This window comes from Symphalangus syndactylus, chromosome 17 (assembly GCF_028878055.3).
Source record: "Symphalangus syndactylus isolate Jambi chromosome 17, NHGRI_mSymSyn1-v2.1_pri, whole genome shotgun sequence".
In the NCBI taxonomy this organism is placed as follows: domain Eukaryota; kingdom Metazoa; phylum Chordata; class Mammalia; order Primates; family Hylobatidae; genus Symphalangus; species Symphalangus syndactylus.
The window spans coordinates 22,152,703-22,175,664 of record NC_072439.2 but is presented as its reverse complement, the minus strand read 5'-3'; the positions used below and the strand labels follow the sequence as shown (position 1 = coordinate 22,175,664).

At 46.1% G+C, this 22,962-nt stretch overlaps 1 protein-coding gene across 2 annotated transcripts; it reads left to right on the top strand.

Moving 5' to 3' along the window:
* The first annotated feature begins 6,404 nt into the window (after window positions 1–6,404).
* PSMC4 (proteasome 26S subunit, ATPase 4) lies at window positions 6,405–20,879 on the top strand. 2 transcript variants are annotated; one of them, XM_055249869.2, is made up of 11 exons: window positions 6,405–10,702; window positions 11,610–11,708; window positions 11,833–12,019; window positions 13,715–13,861; window positions 13,945–14,054; window positions 14,156–14,249; window positions 19,256–19,423; window positions 19,509–19,585; window positions 19,725–19,893; window positions 20,101–20,156; window positions 20,631–20,879. In XM_055249869.2, the coding sequence occupies exons 1-11, from the start codon at window positions 10,667–10,669 to the stop codon at window positions 20,742–20,744; spliced, it is 1,257 nt and encodes a 418-aa protein (XP_055105844.1). In that variant the 5' UTR covers window positions 6,405–10,666; the 3' UTR covers window positions 20,745–20,879. The 2 variants fall into 2 exon arrangements, with proteins under 2 accessions (XP_055105844.1, XP_055105846.1); XM_055249871.1 differs by having other exon boundaries at window positions 10,538–10,702; window positions 11,926–12,019.
* The last annotated feature ends 2,083 nt before the right edge of the window (window positions 20,880–22,962 follow it).

The following is a 22,962-nucleotide window of genomic DNA, read 5'->3' as shown; positions in this document are numbered from 1 at the left end:
TCCATGTTGGTCAGGCTGGTCTCAAACTCCCGACCTCAGGTGATCTGCCTGCCTCGGCCTCCCAAAGTGCTGGGATTACAGACGTGAGCCACTGCACCCGGCTCTAATTACTCTCTTAATCTCATTGCTTATATGTTCTTTATATCTCTCAAAACAATCTAATTATTTCTAAATCCACAACCATTTTACCAGTGATTCTGGCAATCACCTCTCAACTGGATTATTCCAACAGCTTTCTAGGTTTTTTGCTGAGTCTCATCCTTTTGAGTCCCTATCTACACTACAGTAAGCACGATCATCCTAAACAAACACAAACCTTGTCAAGTCATTCCCCCAACCTACCACTCCCTGAAACTTAAAACCCTTCAGGGGTTGTCCCTTGCCCTCAGGATAAATTGTAAGCTCCTTAGCTGACATTCAAGACTTCTGTAATTCAAGCCTTCCTCTCCTATCTCAACCCAAAACTCCTGTTCTCACCCTACATGTCTCCCACACATACTACCACTTGCGTTGCTTTTTTAAAGTCTGGAATGTCTTTCTCCTCCCCTTTCTTTTTTCTTTTTTTTTTTTTTTTTTTTGAGTCAGAGTCTCACTCTGTCGCCCAGGCTGGAGTGCAGTGGCACAATCTCAGCTCACTGCAACCTCTGCCTCCTGGGTTCAAGCAATTCTTCTGCTTCAGCCTCCTGCGAAGCTGGGATTACAGGGGCACGCCAGCATGCCCAGCTAATTTTTTGAATTTTTAGTAGAGACGGGGGTTTTACCATGCTGGCCAGGATGGTCTTGTGATCCGCTCACCTCAGCCTCCCAAAATGCTGGTATTACAGGCATGAGCCACTGTGCCTGGCTCTCCTCACCTTTCTTAGCTAATTACTACTTGTCCTTCAGGTCTCACCTTGGCTCTAACCTCCTGGCTGGATCAATGCTTTACCTTTCTAATTCCTGCAGGAAAACACTGGACTTTTCTCTTTTTCCTTAGTAGAGAAGTTTTCAAAGTGGGACTGCAGACGCCTGCATGTCCCTGATCCCTTCAGAGGGTCCCTGAGGTCAAAACTATTTTTATAATAATACTAAGATGTTATTCAAATTTTTCACTCTTAATATTTGCACTGATAGTGCAAAAACAATGGTAAGTAAGACTACTGGCCCTTGCCCCAAATCAATTTAGCTAATAGTCATCAGATTAATGGAATCTTCTTGTTTTAATATTACACCAAAACTCTACAAGTGGAAGTATCTTAAAGGTTAGTTGCAATACGGCATCTGAAACCATATCAGTGAATTATTTCCATGCTATTACAGTAAAATCCTTTGGTCTATATTGCATTTTGCATGGATCTTTTACCCATTCATAGTTTTATAGCATCATGCAACAGGAATTTGGAAAATATTGGTGCAGTGAGTTATACAGCTTTCCAAATGTTGAAACATTTGTTATAAAATACTGAAAAATTATAGTCATAGATATCCACATTATTCCAATCTGAAAGGCAATAAGTATTTGGGAAGCTGTCAAGCTCATGGTGGCAGATTAAATATACCTCCATATTACTACTACTTATATATGTGTGGCTACATTTTTTTTGGTATATATTAACCGAAACAAACTATCACAGCACGTTGAATGCAAAAGCAGACACTGGCCAGGCGCAGTGGCTCACGCCTGTAATCCCAGCACTTCAGGAGGCTGAGGCAGGAGGACTACCTGAAGTCAGGAGTTCAAGACCAGCCCAGCCAAGATGGCGAAACTCCTTCTCCACTAAAAATACAAAACACTAGCCAGGCGCAGTGGCTTGTGCCTGTAATCGCAGCTACTCGGGAGGCTGAGGCAGGAGAATCACTTGAACCCGAGAAGCAGAGGTTGCAGCAAGCCAAGATTGTGCCATTGCACTCCAGCATGGGGGACAGAGACTGTCTCAAAAAAAAAAAAAAAAAGCAGAAAAAAAAGCAGGCATTAAGATCCAGTTGTTTTCCATCAAGCTGGACATTAAAGAGATTTGCAAAAATGCAAAACAATGCTACTCTTCTCTGACCATACTAGAATTAAAGTAGAAATCAATAACAGAAAGATGTCTAGGAGATCCCCAAATATTTGGAAATTAATCACTCACTTCTAAATAATCCATGAGTCAAAGAAGAAGTATTAAGAAGAAATAGAAAATATTTTTCACTTAATGAAAATAAAATATAACAAAATGTATGTAAGCAATTAAGGCAGTTTTTAGGGGGTAAATTTATATTAGCAAACATATATGTCATGAAAGAAAATCTCAAATCTAACCCTCCACATTAACATTGTAAAAAAAGAAAAGTAAATGAAATCCAAAGCACTGAAGGAAAAAAAAAATGAAGAGCAGAAATCAGTGAAATTAAAAAAAAAAAAGGAAAAATAAATAAAATAAAAAATTGTCCTTATGAAAGGTCAATACAACTAATAAACCTCTAAGCAGATTAACCAAGAAAAAAACAGAGAAGACAAAAATTATCTATATTAGGAATGATAGAAGAGACATCACTACAGTATCTATAAATTTTACAACTTACATGTAACAGATCAGTTCCTTGAAAGATACAAACTACCACAAATCACCAAAGTTGAACAAGATAAAGAGGTCTTACAACTATTAAAGAAATTAAATTTATAGTTAAATATCTTCCCCCGAAAATCTCCAGGCACAGTTTTATTGGAGAATGTTATCAAGTATTATTGAAAGAAATAACATGACTTCTAAAAAATTCTCTTTCAGAAAATATAAGAGGAGAAATACTTTCCAATTTGTTTTATGAGGCTAGCATTACCTTGCTACCAGAAGCCAAAGACATTACAGTGAAAGAACACTATAAATCAGTATCCCTCATATTAGCAAATTGAATCTAGCAATATAAAAAGGACAATTCATCAAGGCCAAGCAGGGCTTATCCTGGGAATACAAGGTCTGTTCAAAATTTTCTTGACAAAAGTGAACATCTGGCAGGGCATGGTGGCACACACCTGTAATCCCAGCACTTTGGGAGGCTGAGGCAGGCAGATCACCTGAGGTCAGGAGTTTGAGACCAGCCTGGCTAACATTGTGTAACCCTGTCTCTACTAAAAATACAAAACTAGCCGGGTGTGGTAGGAGGCGCCTGTAATCCCAGCTACTCAGAAGGCTGAGGCAGGAGAATTGCTTGAACCCAGGAGGCGAAGGTTGCAGTGAGCCAAGATTGCACCACTGTACTCCATCCTAGGTGACAGAGCAAGGGTTCATTTCAAAAAAAAAAAAAGTGAACATCCATTCAGGGTTTAAAAAAAAAAAAAACCAACTCAGCAAATTAAGAATAGAAAGAAACTTCCTTAATCTGCTAAAAGGGCATTTTGAAAGACACAATGTTAAAAGTCTAAATGCTTTCCACCAAAGATTGAGAACAAAGAAAAGAATGTTTGCATTCACCACTCCTAGTCGATATTGCACTGAAAGTCCTGGACGATGTCATAGGTAGGTAGAGGAAACAAAAGTAATGTCGATTGAAAAGGAAGAAAAATAAAACTGTCTTTATTCACTAATGACATAGTTGTCACAAAAAAAAGTCCAGGAAATCTACAGAAACTCCTAAAACTAATAAATGATTTTTACAAGATCACAGAATAATGTGCAAAAGTCAATCACATTTTTAAGCATAAGGAAACAAAAATCAGAAATTTAAAAAATTTTAACATTTATAATATCATAAAATATGAAATACATAGGGATAACCTGACAAAAGATGTACAAGACCTATACATTGAAAACAAAAAAACATTGCTGGTAGAAGTTAAGGAATGACTAAGTAAATTGGGAGATATACCAGGTTCATAGATTATAAGATTTAGTGCTGTTAAAGTATCAATTTCCCCAAATTAATCTGTAAATCTAATGTATTCCTAACTATAATCCTGTCAGGCTTTTTTTTTGGAAAACATTGTAAAGCTGATTCCAAAATTCTTATGGAAATGTTAAGTACCTAGAATAGTCAAAATAACTTTGAAAAAGAATAAAATTGGAGGATTTCCACTACCTAACTTTAAGACTTATTATAAAGCTATGGTAATAAAGATAATGTGGTATTGGTGTCCAGATAGAAAATTAGATTAACAGGGCCAGGTGCACTGGCTCACACCTGTAATCCCAGCACTTTGGGAGGCTCAGGTGGGGGGATCACGAGGTCAGGAGATCAAGAACATCCTAGCCAACAGGCCTAGCCAACATGGTGAGACCCCATCTCTATTAAAAATACAAAAATTAGCCAGGTGTGGTGGCGCGTGCCTGTAGTCTCAGCTACTCGGGAGGCTGAGACAGAAGAATCAAACCTGGGAGGCAGAGGTTGCAGTGAGCCGAGATTGCGCCACTGCACTCCAGCCTGATGACAGAGTGAGACTCCATCTTAAAAAAAAAAAAGAAAAAAGAAAGAAAATTAGATCAACAGAACAGAATCAAGAGTCCACAGATAGATGTACACATGCATAGTCAACTGATTTTTGACAAAGCTGCAGGGCATTTCAGTGGGAAAAGATAATATTTTCAGTAAATGGTACTACAGTGACAGGGTATTCACATGCAAAAAGATGAAACTTCGGCCGGGCGCAGTGGTTCATACCTATAATCCCAGTACTTTGGGAAGCCAAGGCAGGTAGGTGGATCACCTGAAGTCAGGTGTTCGAGACCAGCCTGGCCAACATGGTGAAACTCCATCTCTACTAAAAATACAAAAATTAGCCAAGTGTGGTGGCAGGCACCTGTAATCCCAGCTACTCCAGAGGCTGAGGCAGGAGAATTGCTTGAACCTTGGAGGCAGAGGTGCAGTGGGTCGAGATCACACCACTGCACTCCAGCCTGGGCGGTCAAATGAGACTCTGTCTCAAAAACAACAACAAACTCGAAATGGAACACAGATCTAAATGTGAAATATCAAGCTATCGAACTTCTTTCCCCCCCCCCCCCAATGTGCTGGGAATACAGATGTGAGCCACCACACCCAGCCAATTGAACTATCAAACTTCTGAAGAAACATTTAAAAAAACTTTGTGAGTTTTCACCGGGCTAAGGTTTTTAAAAATACAACACCAACAGCATGACTCATAAAAGAAAAAATTGATAAATTGGACTTAGAATCCACAGTGGTACATGCCACCATGTCAGGCTAATTTTTGTATTTTTTTTTTTTTTTTTTTTTGAGACAGAGTCTCGCTGTCGCCCAGGCTGGAGTGCAATGGCGTGATCCCGGCTCACTGCAGGCTCCGCCCCCCAGTGTTCACGCCATTCTCCTGCCTCAGCCTCCCGAGTAGCTGGGACTACAGGCGCCCGCCACCTGGCCCGGCTACTTTTTTGTGTTTTTGGTAGAGACGGGGTTTCACTGTGTTAGCCAGGACGGTCTCGATCTCCTGACCTCGTGATCCGCCCGCCTCAGCCTCCCAAAGTGCTGGGATTACAGGCGTGAGCCACCGTGCCCGGCCAATTTTTGTATTTTTAATAGAGACGGGGTTTCACCATGTTGGCCGGGCTGGTCTCGAACTCCAGACCTCAAGTGAACCACCTGCCTCAGCCTCCCAAAGTACTGGGATTACAGACGTGAGTGAGCCATTACACCTGGCCTTTTTTTTTTTCAATTTCTAAGAAAAGAGATTTTTTTTTTTTTGAGACGGGAGTCTCGCTCTGTCTCCAGGCTGGAGTGCAATGGCGCCATCTTGGCTCACTGTAACCTCTGCCTCCCAGGTTCCAGCGATTCTTCTGCCTCAGCCTCCCGAGTAGCTGGGATTACAGGCACAAGCCACCACGCCTGGCTAATTTTTTGTATTTTTTAGTACAGACAGTGTTTTACCATGCTGGCCAGACTGGTCTCGAACTCCTGACTGCAGGTGATCCACTCGCCTAGGCCTCCTAAAATGCTGGGATTACAAGAGTGAGCCACCGCACCCGGCCCAAATCACTGTATTTTGGAAAAGATAAGTTCAAAAATTAGCCGGGCGTTGTGGCAGACACCTGTAATCCCAGCTACTTGGGAGGCTGAGGCAGGATAATCACTGGAACCCAGGAGGCGGAGGTTGCAGTGAGCCGAGATTGCGCTATTGCCCTCCAGCCTGGGTGACAGAGGGAGACTCGGTCTCAAAAAAAAAAAAAAGAAAAGAAAAGTTCATTGATCCTAGCCCTTGCCTCTGCCTGTGTGTATGAAAATATTGAACGGGGTTAATGATTATGTGTCACACCCAAACCTTGATGAGATTTTGCTCTCATGTAACTTCTGAGCACATGAGCTGCAGCCACCTGTACAAAAACTGCAGGCTGAAAACCTTCAGAGCAGTCCAATGGTTACTCTGAAAGACTCTCCCAGGTTGTGATCCTCAGTAAGACTTCTGAATAAAACTAACTTTAATTATCTAAAAGTATGTTTTTCTCTTTCCTTTTTTTTTTTTTTTTTTGAGATAGGGTCTCACTCTGTCGCCCATGCTGGAGTGCAGTGGCACAATCTTGGCTCACTGCAGCCTTGACCTCTTGGGCTCAAGTGATTCTCCACCTGAGCCTCCTGAGTAGCTGGAACTACGGGCGCACGACCATGCTGGGTTAATTTTTAAACACTTTTTGGTCTCACTACGTTGCCGAGGGTGGTCTTGAGCTCCTGGGCTCAAGCAGCCCTCCTGCCTGCACCTCCCAAAGTGCTGAGATTATAGGAGCAGGAATGAGCACGTGGCCTGATTTTTGTTTTAGTTGACAATAGTCAGTGTTCAGGAAATAGTTATTTATGATTATTATCCATAAAAATTCCAAAGGGATACACGGATTTGTCATTACGAAAGGGGCCAGAGAGAGCCTGGCAATTATTTGGGCTTAGGGGAATAAAGGCAAAGCTCTCAGATGAGTTTCAGTCTGAAGTCTGGAAACAGGGAGGACAGGAGGCCAGGGGCAAGATGATGGATTCCATTTTAAGTAACAGATTGTAAGTCTCAAGTAAAAATCCAGGTTGCCTTTTGAGTGTAAGGTAGGAACCTGGTATACAGAATTAAGAGCTGCCCAAGTTAGGCACGGTGGCTCACGCCTGTAATCCCATCACTTTGGGAGGCTTGGGAGGGTAGATCACTTGAGGTTAGGAGTTTGAGACTAGCCTGGCCAGCATGGCGAAACTCCGTCTCTACTAAAAATACAAAAAATTACCCAGGTGTGGTGGCCCACGCCTGTAGTCCCAGCTGCTCCAGACACTGAGGCATGAGAATCACTTGAACCTGGGAGGCAGAGGTTGCAGTGAGCCAAGACTGTGCCACTGCACTCCAGCCTGGGCGCCAGAGCAAGGCTCTGTCTCAAAAACAAACAAACAAACAAACAAACAAAAACTTACAGAATTAAGAGTTGCTCATGCAGAGGAAAAAAAAGATTTATTGTCATTGTCGTTTTCCTTTTTTTTGTGGAAACACAGACACTAGGACCTTAAGAAAGGCAGGAGCCAGATCTAATGAATCTCTGGGTTCTCCCAGCAGAGTGATCCTCCCCACTCAGTGATCTCCACTGAGCAGGAGCCACCAATTCTGTTTGCAATTTAAGGGAAGTGGCTTTCCCCATCTGCACCTCAGTTTCATTTGTAAAATGAGGAAAAGCAAACCTACCTCTGAGGGCTGTTATGAGATCATGGTTTGGAATTTTCCTGGCCAAAAGTAAATGCACAAGTGGTGTCTAGCGTGACAACCCATGATCCATCCACCAAATAGAAAACAATGTTCAAACACACAAAATATCAAAAGTATACATACAAATGGTGGGAGTGTAAGTTAATATAGTCTGACAGTGTCTACTAAAGCTAAACACATACCTGCCCTATGACCAGCAATTCCACACTTGGGTCTATTTTGTTTTTGTTTTTCTTTGGTGGGGGGGGATCTATTTTCAGAAGAAATGAATACATAAGTTTGCCCAAAGAAATGTACTAGAATATTCATCGTGAGAGACAGGACTAGCTGGATTCCCTAGGCCGACTAAGAATCCCTAAGCCAACTGGGAAGGTGACCGCATCCACCTTTAAACAACCCGACCAATCAGGTAGTAAATCAGGTAGTAAAGAGAGCTCACTAAAATGCGAATTAGGCAAAAACAGAAGGTAAAGAAATAGCCGCCAATCATCTAACGCCTGAGAGCACAAGGGGAGGGACAACGATCGGGCTATAACCCAGGCACTGGAACCCGCAATGGCAATCCCCTTTGGGTCTCCTCCTATTTTATGGGAGCTCTGTTTTCACTCTATTAAATTTTGCAACTGCACACTCTTCTGGTCCGTGTTTGTTACGGCTCGAGCTGACCTTTCGCTCACTGTCCATGGCTGCTGTCTGCTGCCATGGCAGCCGTGGCAGACCTGCCGCTGACTTCCACCCTTCCGGATCCGGGTGTCCACTGCGCTTCTGATCCAGCGAGGCGGCACCCATTGCCGCTCCCAGTTGGGCTAGAGGCTCGCCATTTTTCTTGCGCGGGCTTAGTGCCCAGGGTTCCTCCTAATCAAGCTAAATAGAGCTATAACACTCACCGCATGGCCCAAAATTCCATTCCTTGGAATCCCTGAGGCCAAGAACCCCAGGTCAGAGAACAAGAGACTTGCCGCCATCTTGGAAGCGGCCCACGACCATCTTGGGAGCTCTAAGAACAAGGACCCCCGGTAACAATAGCACCATAACAGCCCTAAACTGGAAAATATCCAGTCTGAGGTATAGGGCATAGTCATAAAATGGAAACCATCCAGAATGAAAATGAAAGAACTATTTCTACACATAGTATACATGAATTTCACAAAAATAACATTAACTAAAAGAAGCCAAACACAGTACACAGAGTACTGGTCTAGAGAGAAAGAGAATTCAAAACAAACAAAAGTAACCCAGCTGTTACAAGTCAGGGTGAGTCCAGCCAGTCACAGTGGCTCATGTCTGTAATCCCAGCACTTTGGAAGGCCGAAGTGGGAGGATCATCTGAGTCCAGGAGTTCGTGACCAGCCTGGGCAACATAGCGAAACCCTATCTCTACAAAAAACATTTTAAAATTAGCAAGGAGTGGTGGCACACGCCTGTAGTCCCAGGTGCTTGGGAGGCTAAGGTATAGGATCGCTTGAGTCTGGGAGGTTGAACCTGGAGTGAGTAGTGATCTCACCACTGCACTCCAGCCTGGGCAACAAGAGCAAGAACCTGTTTCAAAAGATATATTTTTAAAGGCTACATGGGGTGGGTCATGCCTGTAATCCCAGTGCTTTCAGAGGCTGAGGAGAGAGGATAGCTTGAGGCCAGGAGTTGGAGACTCTAGTGAGCTATGATCGTGCCACTGCACTCCAGCCTGGGCGACAGACTCTATCTCTTAAAAAAAAAAAAACAAAAAAACAGATGAGTGATAACCTTTAGAAGGGATCAGGGAGGCCGGGTGTGGTGGCTCACGCCTATAATCCCGGCACTTTGGGAGGCCAAGGCAGGCAGATCACTTGAGGTTGGGAGTTTGCGATCGGCCTGGCCAACATGGTGAAACCCTATCTCTACTAAAAATACAAATATTAGCCTGGGCTACAGAGTGAGACTCCGTCTCGAGGCGGGGGGTGGAGGGGGGAGAAGAAGGGATGGGGGAAAAGGGAGCACATGAGGCTTCTACTGTTTGGTTTTGCGATCTGGATTCAGGTTGTATGGGCATGTTCACTTTGTGTGATTTCGTCGAGCTGTAATGATTTGTGCTCTTTTTATTTAACTTCAATAAAAGGTTTACTTAACAAAAATTGTAGCTGGTGTGAAGGGTAACAGTGTATCCCTGGGGCCAAGAGTACAGGCTTTGGGGACAGACAGACCTGGGTCCCAATCTATGCTTTGTCACTTCGGCACATTGTGACTGTGGCTGGTGGCTTCGTGGCTCTGAGGTAGGTTTGCTTTTCCTCATTTCCTTCTCTATAAATGAGGAAACATAATACCTGCTACGATGATGCCTGTAAAGCTTAAGCACAGGACCTGGCATAGATCTGTAAGGCGGAAACCTGGGATACACAATTAAGGTCTATGGATCTCCTGTGCAACCCAACTTCTGGGCACTCGCTGCCTCCTTTTCCCAGCCCAGACGCGTGGCTTCTACTTGATTTGTTGCTCACTGCGGGCTCGGGGCTCCTCACTCCCGGGGTAAAGCCCGGTATGAAGGGTCACCTTCATGGGCAGCTCGGATCTTCCCACGCCCGCGCGGCGCACAATCTTGGGATCAGCCCCACGTGGAGACCCTACCTGCCCGTACGATCCCTTCTGTGGAACCCAGCTCAAGGACCCTCCAGCCCAGACACTAGAAAGCGAAGAGCAGTTAGCCGCCAGACTGTCCGTGCCAGAGCTCGGCGAACTTACTCCATTGAAAGAGCAACGGGGCTGCGCCCACCTCCCGGAGAGAACCCCCAGCCCTGCACTGCAGGGAGAGATGGCGCCGTCGCGTGATACTGGGCACGCGCACAGCTCCGGTCCCGCCCTCGCGCCTGCGGGTACTGACAGCGCCTGAGCTTATGTTGAGGGCGGAACCCAGACCAGCCCTTCATCCTATCCTGCCCTTCCAACCCCTCTCAGCGGTAACTTAAACTACGCTTCCCAGAAGCCTCCTCAGCCAGGGACTTCCGTTGTCGTCAGCGGAAGCGGTGACAGATCATCCCAGGCCACACAGAGGCCGGCTTGGTCACTATGGAGGAGATAGGCATCTTGGTGGAGAAGGCTCAGGTACAGTGGGGACTTGGGCTTTTTAGTCCGGGCCAGGCTTGCGGGGAGAGGGTGAAGCCAGACCTGAGTGGGGGGATGAATGGCTTCCAGGACCCCAGCCCAGGTTGGGGTGATTTCAGAGGCCTCCTTGGAGAGCTTTGTGCCGTTCGAAGGCCTGTCTGGGTGGCCGAGTGATGGTAGCAGGTAAGACTCAGAAAGCGGGGCAGGGGGATTGAGTGACGTTAGTGGGTCTTTGAGACGGATTGATTTCGAACCCTGGCCGGTAGTGCTTAGTGACATCGGTGGCCCGGCGTTGGGACTGGGTCAGGCGGTGAGTGATGTATAGGATCCCGCCGTGCGGCCGAGTGATCCCCGGGGCTAGGCTGCGGGGCTGACTGATGTTCAGGGCTTTGCTGATGGGGGTAATGGGGCGGGTAGTTAAGTATTATCTGTGGCTTGGCTGAGTGATGTTTAGGTCTAAGGTGAGTTAGGAGACTGTGACATAAGGGATCTTTGAGGGGAAACTGGGGAATGTTGGGACTCGTTGAAGACGCAAGCACTTTAACAGCCTATCTAGAAGAGCCATGTGACATTAGGAACCTCTTGAAGGGGATTGGGTGGCATTTGGGTCTGATAAGGAGTTGATGTGATATTTAGATCGTAGTTGGGGGTTGTGTGACACTGGGGACATGTTATGAGTGGTATATGATAACATAAGATCTGTTTGAGGGGCAAGTTGACATAAAGAGCTTGTTTAGGGGGCCAAAAGGTTTCCAGGATCTATTTAGAGGGTCTTATGATATCAGGGGTCTGTTAGGGGCTAAGTGACTTCAGGGTGAAGTGTGGAGGGGAACAAACATTAGTGAAGTTGAGACGCTTTCACGAGAGGACCGTCTTCTTCCAATGTAAGTTATCCCGTTTGGTCTAGGATGAGATCCCAGCACTGTCCGTGTCCCGGCCCCAAACCGGCCTGTCTTTCCTGGGCCCTGAGCCTGAGGACCTGGAGGACCTGTACAGCCGCTACAAGGTACATTCAACCCCTAACCCAGAACTTGCACAGGACCTGGCATCTCATACTCTCCCCACTTTCCACCACTCTCTGGATCAGCAAGGGCTGGAGCCATCCCCTTCTGTCCCCTCTCTGCTCACAGAAGCTGCAGCAAGAGCTGGAGTTCCTGGAGGTGCAGGAGGAATACATCAAGGATGAGCAAAAGAACCTGAAAAAGGAATTTCTCCATGCCCAGGAGGAGGTGAAGCGAATCCAAAGCATCCCGCTGGTCATCGGACAATTTCTGGAGGCTGTGGATCAGAATACAGCCATTGTGGGCTCTACCACAGGTGGCTAAGGACACCTCATTCATTCATTTGTCCACTTAACAACCATTTCCTACCATGCGCTAGGCAGCAGCAAACAAGGCAGGGCAGTGCGGTGTTCTTCAGAGTATTTTGACTGATCAAAAGGTAGAAATACATACATACATACATACATATATATATATATTTTTTTTTTTTTTGAGACAGAGTTTTGCTCTTGTCATCCAGGCTGGAGTGCAGTGGCACGATCTTGGCTCACTGCAACCTCTGCCTCCCAGGTTCATGCGATTCTCCTATCTCAGCCTCCCAAGTAGCTGGGATTACAGGCATGGACCACCACGCCTGGCTAATTTTTGTATTATTAGTAGAGACAGGGTTTCACCATGTTGGCCAGTCTGGTCTTGAACTCCTGACCTCAGGTGATCCACCCGCCTCACCCTCTGAAGGTGCTGGGATTACAGGCGTGAGCCCCACTGTGCCCGGCCAGAAATATATTTTACATTGTGAATATCTGTCTCTGTCTCTTAACTTTTTAGAAAGATGTATAAAACATAAGTTTCAGCATGAAATATTTAGCCTTACTAGGTGTGGTATATGCTGATGTTTTCTATCCTATTCTAGTCTTTTTTGCTTTAAACACAGTTCTGGCCATGACCTTCCAAACTGATATCACAACTACTACTGGTTTGGGGCCTGCAGTTTGAAACAATGAGTAGGAGTGTTAAGAGATTGGGCTCTGCGGCCAGGCATGGTGCCTCACACGTATAATCCCAGCACTTTGGGAGACTCAGGTGGGCAGATCACTTGAGGCCAGAAATTTGAGACCAGACTGGGCAACAAGGTGAAACCCCATCGCTACTAAAAATATAAAAATTAGCCGGGTGTGGTGGCACACACTTGCCATCCCAGCTACTTGGGTGGTTGAGGCACAGGAATCTGTTGAACCCGGGAGGTGGGGGTTGCAGTGAGCTGAGATCGTGACACTGTACTACAGCCTGGGGCGACAGAGCAACACTCTGTCTAAAAAAAAAAAAAAATACTGGTCCCTGATAGGGACTCAGAGTCCTTATCAGAGTATATTGTAGCTGCTGCTGTTTATATAGGTCCAGGCCTTGCCCTCTTGATAGTCATTGTCACTGGCATCTTACTTGTTTTTTCGTTTCTGGGCTCTGTTCCTCTGGACGAAGCCATGTTCTTGTAAAGGTTCTGGAGAAAGGTGTGCGACTATGCCTAGAATTGGACTGGTGGGCTATGAGAAAGTGAGGGGAGGGTGGTATCCAGGATGAGGCCTCTATCTTTGACCTGTAGGAGTTGGGATAGTGTGGCTTTCCCTGAGATCGCACCACGGGTAGAGGAGTAGGTTTGTGGGAAGGCAGGGAGGGCAGTCCAGAGCATCATGGAAGGTGTCCAGGAGGCTGCTGGTCAGCCAGGTCTGACAGTCAGAAGAGAGACTGAGCCTGGAAAGAGAAGTGTGCCTCACTAGTATGAGATGCAGGGGGAGGCCTACTGGACAGCCAGGGCTGGAGCTCAAGAGAGAATCAGACAAGGAGTTCGTGTGAATGTTGGGGACGGACAGCAGGAGGGAAGGCTGGAGGCCGAGAGGGGATCCCTCAGGATCTGAGCCAGAGATGTTGGCAGCATGAAGATTAGGAGGAAGGAAGTGGGGAAGGGGCAGTTTCCAGGCTGACACTTCTTGTTTTCCTCTCTCCCTTCTCGCAGGCTCCAACTATTATGTGCGCATCCTGAGCACCATTGATCGGGAGCTGCTCAAGCCCAACGCCTCGGTGGCCCTCCACAAGCACAGCAATGCACTGGTGGATGTGCTGCCCCCTGAAGCCGACAGCAGCATCATGATGCTCACCTCAGGTAAAGGGGGAGCCTGCAGCTGGGAGGGCCCCATGGGGACCTTGAGGACCCGGCCAGGGGCCCCAGCTCTGCTCTCCCACCAGACCAGAAGCCGGATGTGATGTACGCAGACATTGGAGGCATGGACATCCAGAAGCAGGAGGTGCGGGAGGCCGTGGAGCTCCCGCTCACGCATTTCGAGCTCTACAAGCAGGTGAGGCGGTACAGGTGGCAGGGAAGGGAGAGGCCCCACTGGGTCTGGGCTTGGAGGTGGAACCCCTGACTCCCACTTCTCTTCCTTCTTCTGGGTTTCAGATCGGCATCGATCCCCCCAGAGGCGTCCTCATGTATGGCCCTCCTGGCTGCGGGAAAACCATGTTGGCAAAGGCGGTGGCACATCACACCACAGGTGAGCCCTTCCGCCCTTGCCCCGAACTCTCATCTTCTGGCCTCTCCACCTTGCTCCCTGCTCGCTCACTGGCACTGTACAGTGATTAGAAACATAGACTCTGGGGTCACAGCCCACGTGTGCATGTTACTGGCTGTAGTGACTTCACCTCCTTAGGCCTTTCCTAGTAGTAAAAGACTCATTTCACCCGGTGATTGTGAGCAGTTAATGAAGTAATGCAGTGTTTTCCTACAATGGGTTGTGACGTATTAGTAATTATGAATTTCAATTTGTGGGTTGCAGCCAGTATTTTGAAACATGAAATAGAAAGCGCCAGAGAACATCCACATGGTATTTATACCATGGTACAAGTATATATGGTGCAAGTTCGTCTGTTTCATGAAAGTTGTTTCATACACATGTGCACACTCATGTATACTTGTGGTTCTTCAAAAATGTATATATATTTTTTTAATTCTTAAATTTTTTCGTAGAGATAGGGTCTCAGTCTGTTGCCCAGGCTGGTCTTGAACTCCTGGGCTCAAGGGATCCTCCCACTTCTGCCTCCCAAAGTGCTGGGATTACAGGCATGAACCATGTGCCTGGCCCCAAAAATGTATTTCTTATTGTAGGTGCCAGACAAAAATGTCTGAAAGTCACTCACTCTATAACTCTTTTTTTTTTTTTTTTAAGCCCTAAAATCTTAAGCATATGTTCAGATCTTAATACATGTGAGCCAGGGAGCAGTAGGAGGTAGTAGTTAAGCAGTATGTTTTCTGGGGCTAGACTGCCTGGCTTTGAAATCTTACTCCCCAACCAACTTCTTATGTGATCCTGAGTAAGTTAACCTCTCTGTGACTCAGTTTCCTTAACTGTCAGATGGAAACAATCATAGTACCTATTTTTCTGGGGGTGTTCAGAAGAGCAAATTGATACAAAGCATCTGGAATGGGCAATAAATGTTAGCTGTTGTCATTGTTACTCATTTGCTTGGCACTTTATTGAACTTTTACTCTGTACCAAGCCTTGTGCTGGAATGCAAAGATGACAATCAGAGATGTCCCTTGCCTTGACTGGGAAAAAAGAAACAGACACCTAGAACTCAGTCATTCAGTGACTGTTTATTGAACACCTACTATGTGCCAGGATGTGTTGTAGATGCTAGAGACGTGGGCCAGGCACAGTGGCTCACGCCTGTGATCCCAGCACTTTGGGAGGCCGAGGCAGGAGGATCACGAGGTCAGGAGATCGAGACCACGGTGAAACCCCGTCTCTACACGAAAAAATTCCCCAGGCGTGGTTGCGGGCGCCTGTAGTCCCAGCTACTTGGGAGGCTGAGGCAGGAGAATGGCGTGAACCCGGGAGGCGGAGCTTGCAGTGAGCCCAGATCACGTCACTGTACTCTAGCCTGGGCGACAGAGCGAGACTCCATCTCAAAAAAAAAAAAAAAAAATTAGCCGGGTGTGGTGGCGGGCGCCTGTAGTCCCAGCTACTCGGGAGGCTGAGGCAGAATGGCGTGAACCCGGGAGGCAGAGCTTGTAGTGAGCCGAGATGGCGCCACTGCACTCCAGCCTGGGTGACAGAGTGAGACTCCGTCTTAAAAAAAAAAAGGATAGAGACGTGGCAGTAAACAGAACACCTCCTTATGGAGGTGATGTCTTAGTTGGAAAAACAGGCAGATAATGTGGCCCAACACAGATTCGTCAAGTTTCTTTTTTTTTTTTTTCTTTTTTTTTTTTTTTTTGAGACGGAGTCTTGCTCTGTCGTCCAGGCCGGAGTGCAGTGGCGCGATCTCAGCTCACTGCAAGCTCTGCCTCCCAGGTTCACACCATTCTCCTGCCTCAGCCTCCCGAGTAGCTGGGACTACAGGCGCCCGCCACCATGCCTGGCTAATTTTTTGTATTTTTTAGTAGAGACGGGGTTTCACGGTGTTAGCCAGGATGGTCTAGATCTCCTGACCTCATGATCCACCCGCCTCAGCCTTCCAAAGTGCTGGGATTACAGGCGTGAGCCACCGCGCCCAGCCCATAAACTTTCTTAAAACATTATGAGATGTTTTTGTGTGATTTTTTTTTTTTTTTTTGAGACAGAGTCTCACTCTGTAGCCCAGGCTGGAGTGCAGTGGTGCTATCTTGGTTCACTGCAACCTCCGCCTTCTGGGTTCAAGCGATTCTCCTACCTCAGCCTCCCGAGTGGCTGGAATTACAGGTACATGCCACCATGCCTGGCTAATTTTTTTTGTACTTTTGGTAGAAATGGGGTTGCACCATGTTGCCCAGGCTGGTCTTGAACTCCTGGCCTCAGGTGATCCAACCACCTTGGCCTCCCAAAATTCTGGGATTACAGGCGTAAGCCACCGCACCCGGCTGTGATTTTTTTTTTAAGCTCATTACCTATCATTAGTGTTAGTGTATTTTATGTGTGGCCCAAGACAATTCTTCCAGTGTGGCCCTGTGTACCCTTCACCCAGATTCCCTAATGTTATTATCTTATGTAACCACAGTACAATTAGGAAAACCAGGAAATTAACAATGCTACAATACAATGAACTAAAGTTTAGACCTCCTTCAAATTTTACCAGCTTTTCCCACTAGAGACCCTCACTTCAGGTTCTGTCATTTTTCTGAGTGAATTGGGGTGGTTTGTCACTGGCAGAGGAAGGGAAGAGAGAAGGTGTAGAAGGGATGTAGAAATGGGAAAAGCTGCTGACTGGGGTTGAGTTTTGTTTTGTTTTCTAGAGACAGGGTCATGTCTGGCCAGGCGCAGTGGCTCACGTCTATAATCTCAGCACTTCGGGAGGCCGAGGTGGGCGGACCACGAGGTCAGGAGTTCGAGACCAGCCTGGCAAACATAGTGAAACCCCATCTCTACTAAAAATACAAAAAAATTAGCCAGGCATGGTGGTGGGCGCCTGTAATCCCAGCTACTCGGGAGGCTGAGGCAGGAGAATCGCTTGAACCCGGGAGGCCGAGGTTGCAGTGAGCCAAGATCACACCATTGCACTCCAGGCCAGGCAATAGTGCGAGATTCCGTTTCCAAAAAAAAAAAAAAGACAGGTTCTTGTTCTGTCACCCAGGCTGGAGTGCAGTGGTGTGATCATAGCCCACTGCAACCTCAATCTCCTGGGCTCAAGCAATCCTCTCCACCTCGGTCTCTCCTAAGTAGCTGTGCCACCATGCCCAACTCATTTTTGTATCTTTATTGTATCTTCATTTTCAGTAGAGACAGGGTCTTGCTATGTTGCCCAGGCTGGTCTTGAACTCCTGGGCTCAAGCCATCCTCCTGCCTTAGCTTCCCAAAGTGTTGGGATCACAGGTGTGAGCCTTTTTTCCCTCTCGTTTTTCTGGGGGAATTCATCTATTTGTTCCGGTGACAGCACAGCTTACTAAGAGTGAGTAACTGAAGCAGGAGCCCATTCCAGGGTAGGTGGAAGGAGTAGTAGAGCCCACAGGGGGCTGAGAGATTGGGAGGACAGGGAAGGTCGGGGTAGGAAGGGGACTGTAGTGATTGAGTAGGAAAGGCTGACAGACAGGCTGGGTCAGATAAGGCAATTCCAGGGATGGGGGTTTCATGTGGAACTGGTTGAACATTTGCAGAACAGCCAAGTAAATGTGTGGCCAAAGTCAGGTGGTCAAGGTGTGTTTAGAGCAGAAAAGTCAGAAATCTTGAGGTTAGGATGCTGAATGAGCCCCCAGGTGATGCAAGTACCAAGAAAGAGGGACCCCTTGAGCCAGGTGTAAAGTCTGGATCTTAGGGAGTGAACAGGGCAGGGCTGAAGCCTTGAACAGTTCCTAGTTTATGACATAAAACCACTCAGTCTATCTATGGACTGCATGTCTCCCTTCTCTGGTGGCTGGAAGGAGAGTCCTGGGGGTATGCTTCATACAACACAAAGCATCTGATCCTTAAGAAACAAGCGTAACTTTAAGAAACAAGGCCAGGGTCAAGCATAGGGTGGCTCATGCCTATAATCCCAGCACTTTGGAAGGCTAAGCCAGGGGGATCGCTTGAGGCCAGGAGTTTGAGACCAGCCTGGGCAATATAGCAAGACCCCATCTCCTCAAAAATTTTTAAAAAGCTAGGTGTGGGTACATGCCTATAGTCCTAGCTACTCGGGAGGCTGAAGAGGGAGGATTGCTTGAGCCCAGGAGATTGAGGCTGCAGTAAGCTATGATCATACCACTGTACTCCAAGTCCAAAGGGAGGGCCCAGAACAAATCTGTCTTCAACCCCATTGCCAATTGTCAGTTATATCAGAACATGCCCGTGGTCCCTGATCTTTTTCAGGAAATTAAAAAGCTAGTCCTTATAGCAAACAGGAACTCAGAGCTCTTGGCGAGGCAGTATGATGTCTTAGTGTATGGGCAGCATGTCTGTTTTCTTGCTGATTTTGCAAGTGCTCCAGAAATTTAGACTGTTTTTTTTCTTTCTTTTTTTAGTATTTCATATCCTGATTTTTAAATGTTGGGCCAAAAAAATGACACATCTGGCTGGGCATGGCGGCTCATGCCTGTAATCCCAGAACTTTGGGAGGTCAAGGCGGGTGGATCACTTGAGGTCAAGAGTTCAAGACCAGCTTGGCCAACATGGTGAAACCTCGTCTCTATTAAAAATACAAAAATTAGCTTGGCATGGCAGTGCACGCCTGTAATTCCAGCTACCCGGGAGGCTGAAGCAGGAGAATCAGTTGAACCCTGAAGGCAGAAGTTGTAGTGAGCCGAGATTGTGTTACTGCACTCCAGCCTGGGCGACAGAGCAAGACTCTGTCTCAAAAAAAAAAAAAAAAGTGACATGTTTGTGAGGAGAATTCAATGATTTAGGCCACTAGGTCACTGTGGGGTACAAGTAGATGGCTATTCCTCAGGGCTGGATGTGGGACCCACCCTTGGGCATGAGAGAATGACACAATTACTAGGTATGGGTATCCAAGGAAAAGGATGTCTTCAAGGAATTCGCAGTTTCTGTTAAAGCAGAATGGGCCCCTCAGGAGGCTCATTCCCACCTAACCCTTGTCATCCTGTCATCAGCTGCATTCATCCGGGTCGTGGGCTCGGAGTTTGTACAGAAGTATCTGGGTGAGGGCCCCCGCATGGTCCGGGATGTGTTCCGCCTGGCCAAGGAGAATGCACCTGCCATCATCTTCATAGACGAGATTGATGCCATCGCCACCAAGAGATTCGATGCTCAGACGGGGGGTAAGTGATGCCAAAACAAGGCCCAGATTCTTGGACAAGCTTGTCACATGGGATGCCTGGGACTGACCATGCTGTGCACTCTCAGCCGACAGGGAGGTTCAGAGGATCCTGCTGGAGCTGCTGAATCAGATGGATGGATTTGATCAGAATGTCAATGTCAAGGTTTGGGGTTTGGGATGGACAAGGGGAGGTGTGGTGTAGGAACTGGGGAAAGGTGGGGGCTGGCACTTAAGGGGCGGTTATCATGACAGGAAGGAGGTAGGAGTGCAGAGATCTGAGCTGGCCTGCCCCCCAATGTCAGGTAATCATGGCCACAAACAGAGCAGACACCCTGGATCCAGCCCTGCTACGGCCAGGACGGCTGGACCGTAAAATTGAATTTCCACTTCCTGACCGCCGCCAGAAGAGATTGATTTTCTCCACTATCACTAGCAAGATGAACCTCTCTGAGGAGGTTGACTTGGAAGATTGTATCCTGCTCCAGAAGTCAGGGAGGGGCCCTAGTTGGGAATGGGGATTAGATCTTCAGCTCCACTTCTGCCATCACCACAGCCCAGACTGTGCAGGTGGGACCAAGGTCCAGGGAGGAGGGGAGGTGACAGAGATGGCCAAAGATGACTTCCAGCCCTAGGCATTTACCCCATCACACAAGGAATAGTTTCCTTAACTCGCTGCAGATGTGGCCCGGCCAGATAAGATTTCGGGAGCTGATATCAACTCCATCTGTCAGGAGGTAAGTGGTGGTTTCTCTCTGGATCCAGGCAGCGGGTGTGTGAGGACCCTTCTTCTCTGAACCACTGCTGCAGTCCTGTCCCCTCATGGCTGCCCTGGGTCATGGGCGCCATTTCTCTCTTTCTCTACCATCACTAGGGGTGGATAGTACAGGGGTAGTGTTTTTGGTATTTTACTTTGAGACAGGGACTCACTCTGTCGCCCAGGCTGGAGTGCAGTGGGGCAATCATGACTCACTGCAGTGATCCTCCCACCTCAGCCTCCCAAGTAGCTGGGATTACAGGCGCCCACCACCACGTCTGGCTAATTTTTGTATTTTTTGTAGAGACAGGGTTTCACCATGTTGCCCAGGCTGGTCTCAAACTCCTGGGCTCAAGTGATCTGTATACCTCAGCCTCCCAAAGTGTCGGGATTACAGGCGTGAGCCACTGTGCCCTGCCACAGGAAGTAGATTTTAACTCTCATCCTTCAACAGAGTGGAATGTTGGCTGTCCGTGAAAACCGCTACATTGTCCTGGCCAAGGACTTCGAGAAAGCATACAAGACTGTCATCAAGAAGGACGAACAGGAGCATGAGTTTTACAAGTGACCCCTCCCTTCCCTCCACCACACCACTCGGGCTGGGGCTTCTCTTGCCCCCGCCAGCACCTCTGTCCCAAAACCTCAATCCCTTTTTTCTTTACCCAAGATTGGTTTCTTCAATAAATAGATAAGATCGAATCCATTTAATTTCTTCTTAGAAGTTTAACTCCTTTGGAGAATGTGGGCCTTGAATAGGATCCTCTGGGTCCCTCTTAATCTGACAGATGAGCAGATGAGGTGCATGGCCTGGGTTGCAGCTTGAGAGAACCAAAGAATTCAAACCAGATGACTTCCGAAATGTGGGGAAAGGGATGGACAATGAACCTGAGATGGCAGTCCTTAATAACGGGATAAAGCCCTGTGCATCTCCCTCATTTCCTACAGGTAAAAGACAGTAAAGAAATTCAGGTCACAGGCCTTGGGAGTTCATAGGAAGGAGATGTCCAGTGCTGTCCAATAGAACTTTCCACAATGATGGATATGTTCTGTGTTCTCCAATATGGTAGCTGCTCACCACATGTGGCTAATAAGTACCTGAAATATGGCTAGCATGACTGAGAAAATGAACTTTTTTTTTTTGAGATGGAGTCTTGCTTTGTCACCCAGGCTGGAGTGCAGTGGTGAGATCTCGGCTCACTGCAGCCTCTGCCTCCCGGGTTCAAGTGAATCTCCTGCCTCAGCTTCCCGAGTAGCTGGGACCACAGGCAACTGCCACCACACCTGGCTAAATTTTGTATTTCTAGTAGAGACAGGGTTTCACTATATTGGCTAAGCTGGTCTCGAACTCCTGACCTCAAATGATCTGCCTGCCTTGGCCTCCCTAAGTGTTGGGATTACAGGCATGAGCCACTGCGCCTGGTCAAGAAATGGAACTCTTAACACACTGCTGGTGGGAATGTGAAATGGTAAGCCACTTTGGAAAACAGTTTGACAGTTTCTTATGCTAAATACACACCTATCAGATGATTTAGCCACTTCTAGGTATTTACTTAAGAAAAAATAAGGCATACATCCATATGAAGACTTGTAAATAAATGTTCTCATTATTTTTATTTGAAATAGCTAAAACTGGAAACAACCCAAATATCCATCAGCAAGTGAATGGATAAACAAATTGTAATATTTGTATGCAATATAACACCACTCAGTAATATGAAAATGAACTACTGATACATGCAAAAATGCGAAATTCAAAATAATTATGCTGAGTGACAGAATCCAACAACAAATAATACATACTGTATTATTCTATTTACATAAAGTTTTAGAAAATCCAAACTAATCTTAAGTGACAAAGCATACCAATGGTATCTGGGGCTTGGGACGAGTGGGACGGATTATAGAGAAAAAAGTAGGAGGTGATAGACATATTTAGTTTTTTTGCTTGTTTGTTTGTTTTTACTGTGGTAATGGTTTTTCAAGTGTGTATGTCAAAACTTATCAAATTGTACCTAATTTATTGTAGTTTTATTGATACCTCAATAAAACTAATAGTTATATACATAAATGTACTTGAAGTTCCACCTAGCACAATAAGGTTAGAAAAAAAGTTAAGGCATGGGACTGGAAAAGAAATGAAACTCTTCATTATTCACAAATGTCATGATTGCATATATGGAAAATCTAAGTCTACACAAAACCTATTAAAATTAAATAGTGAATTTAGCAATGTGGTTAAAAATAGGTCAATATAAAATATCAAATATAAGCCAGGCATGGTGACATGCATCCACAGTCCCAGCTACTCAGGAGGTGGAGGCAGGAGAATTGCTTGAGCCCAGGAGTTCAAGTCCAGCCTGGGCAATGCAGCAAGACCCACTGTCTGAAAAAAAATCAAATATATCAGCAATAAATAGGAAATTAAATTTTAAATTATAACATTTATCAAATAAATTCTTAAGTACCAAGAATAAATTTAAAATATATATGGATATAAATAGTTAAAATTACAAAATATTGACAGAAATCAAGACAAATAAATGTTGGGATACAGCAGGTTAATGTATTGGAAGGTTACGAGTAAAAATATTAATTCTCCAAAAATTGATCTATAAACAACGCAGTGCCAATCAGAATCCCAGCAGTTTTGTCCTGCTGGAAATTGACAAACTGATTCTGAAATATATATAAGTAAATGAAAGGCTCAGAAATAGCTAAGAGAATATTTGAAGAAAAAAGCAAAGCTGGAAGACTTACAATGCCAAATATCCAGACTGATGGTAAAG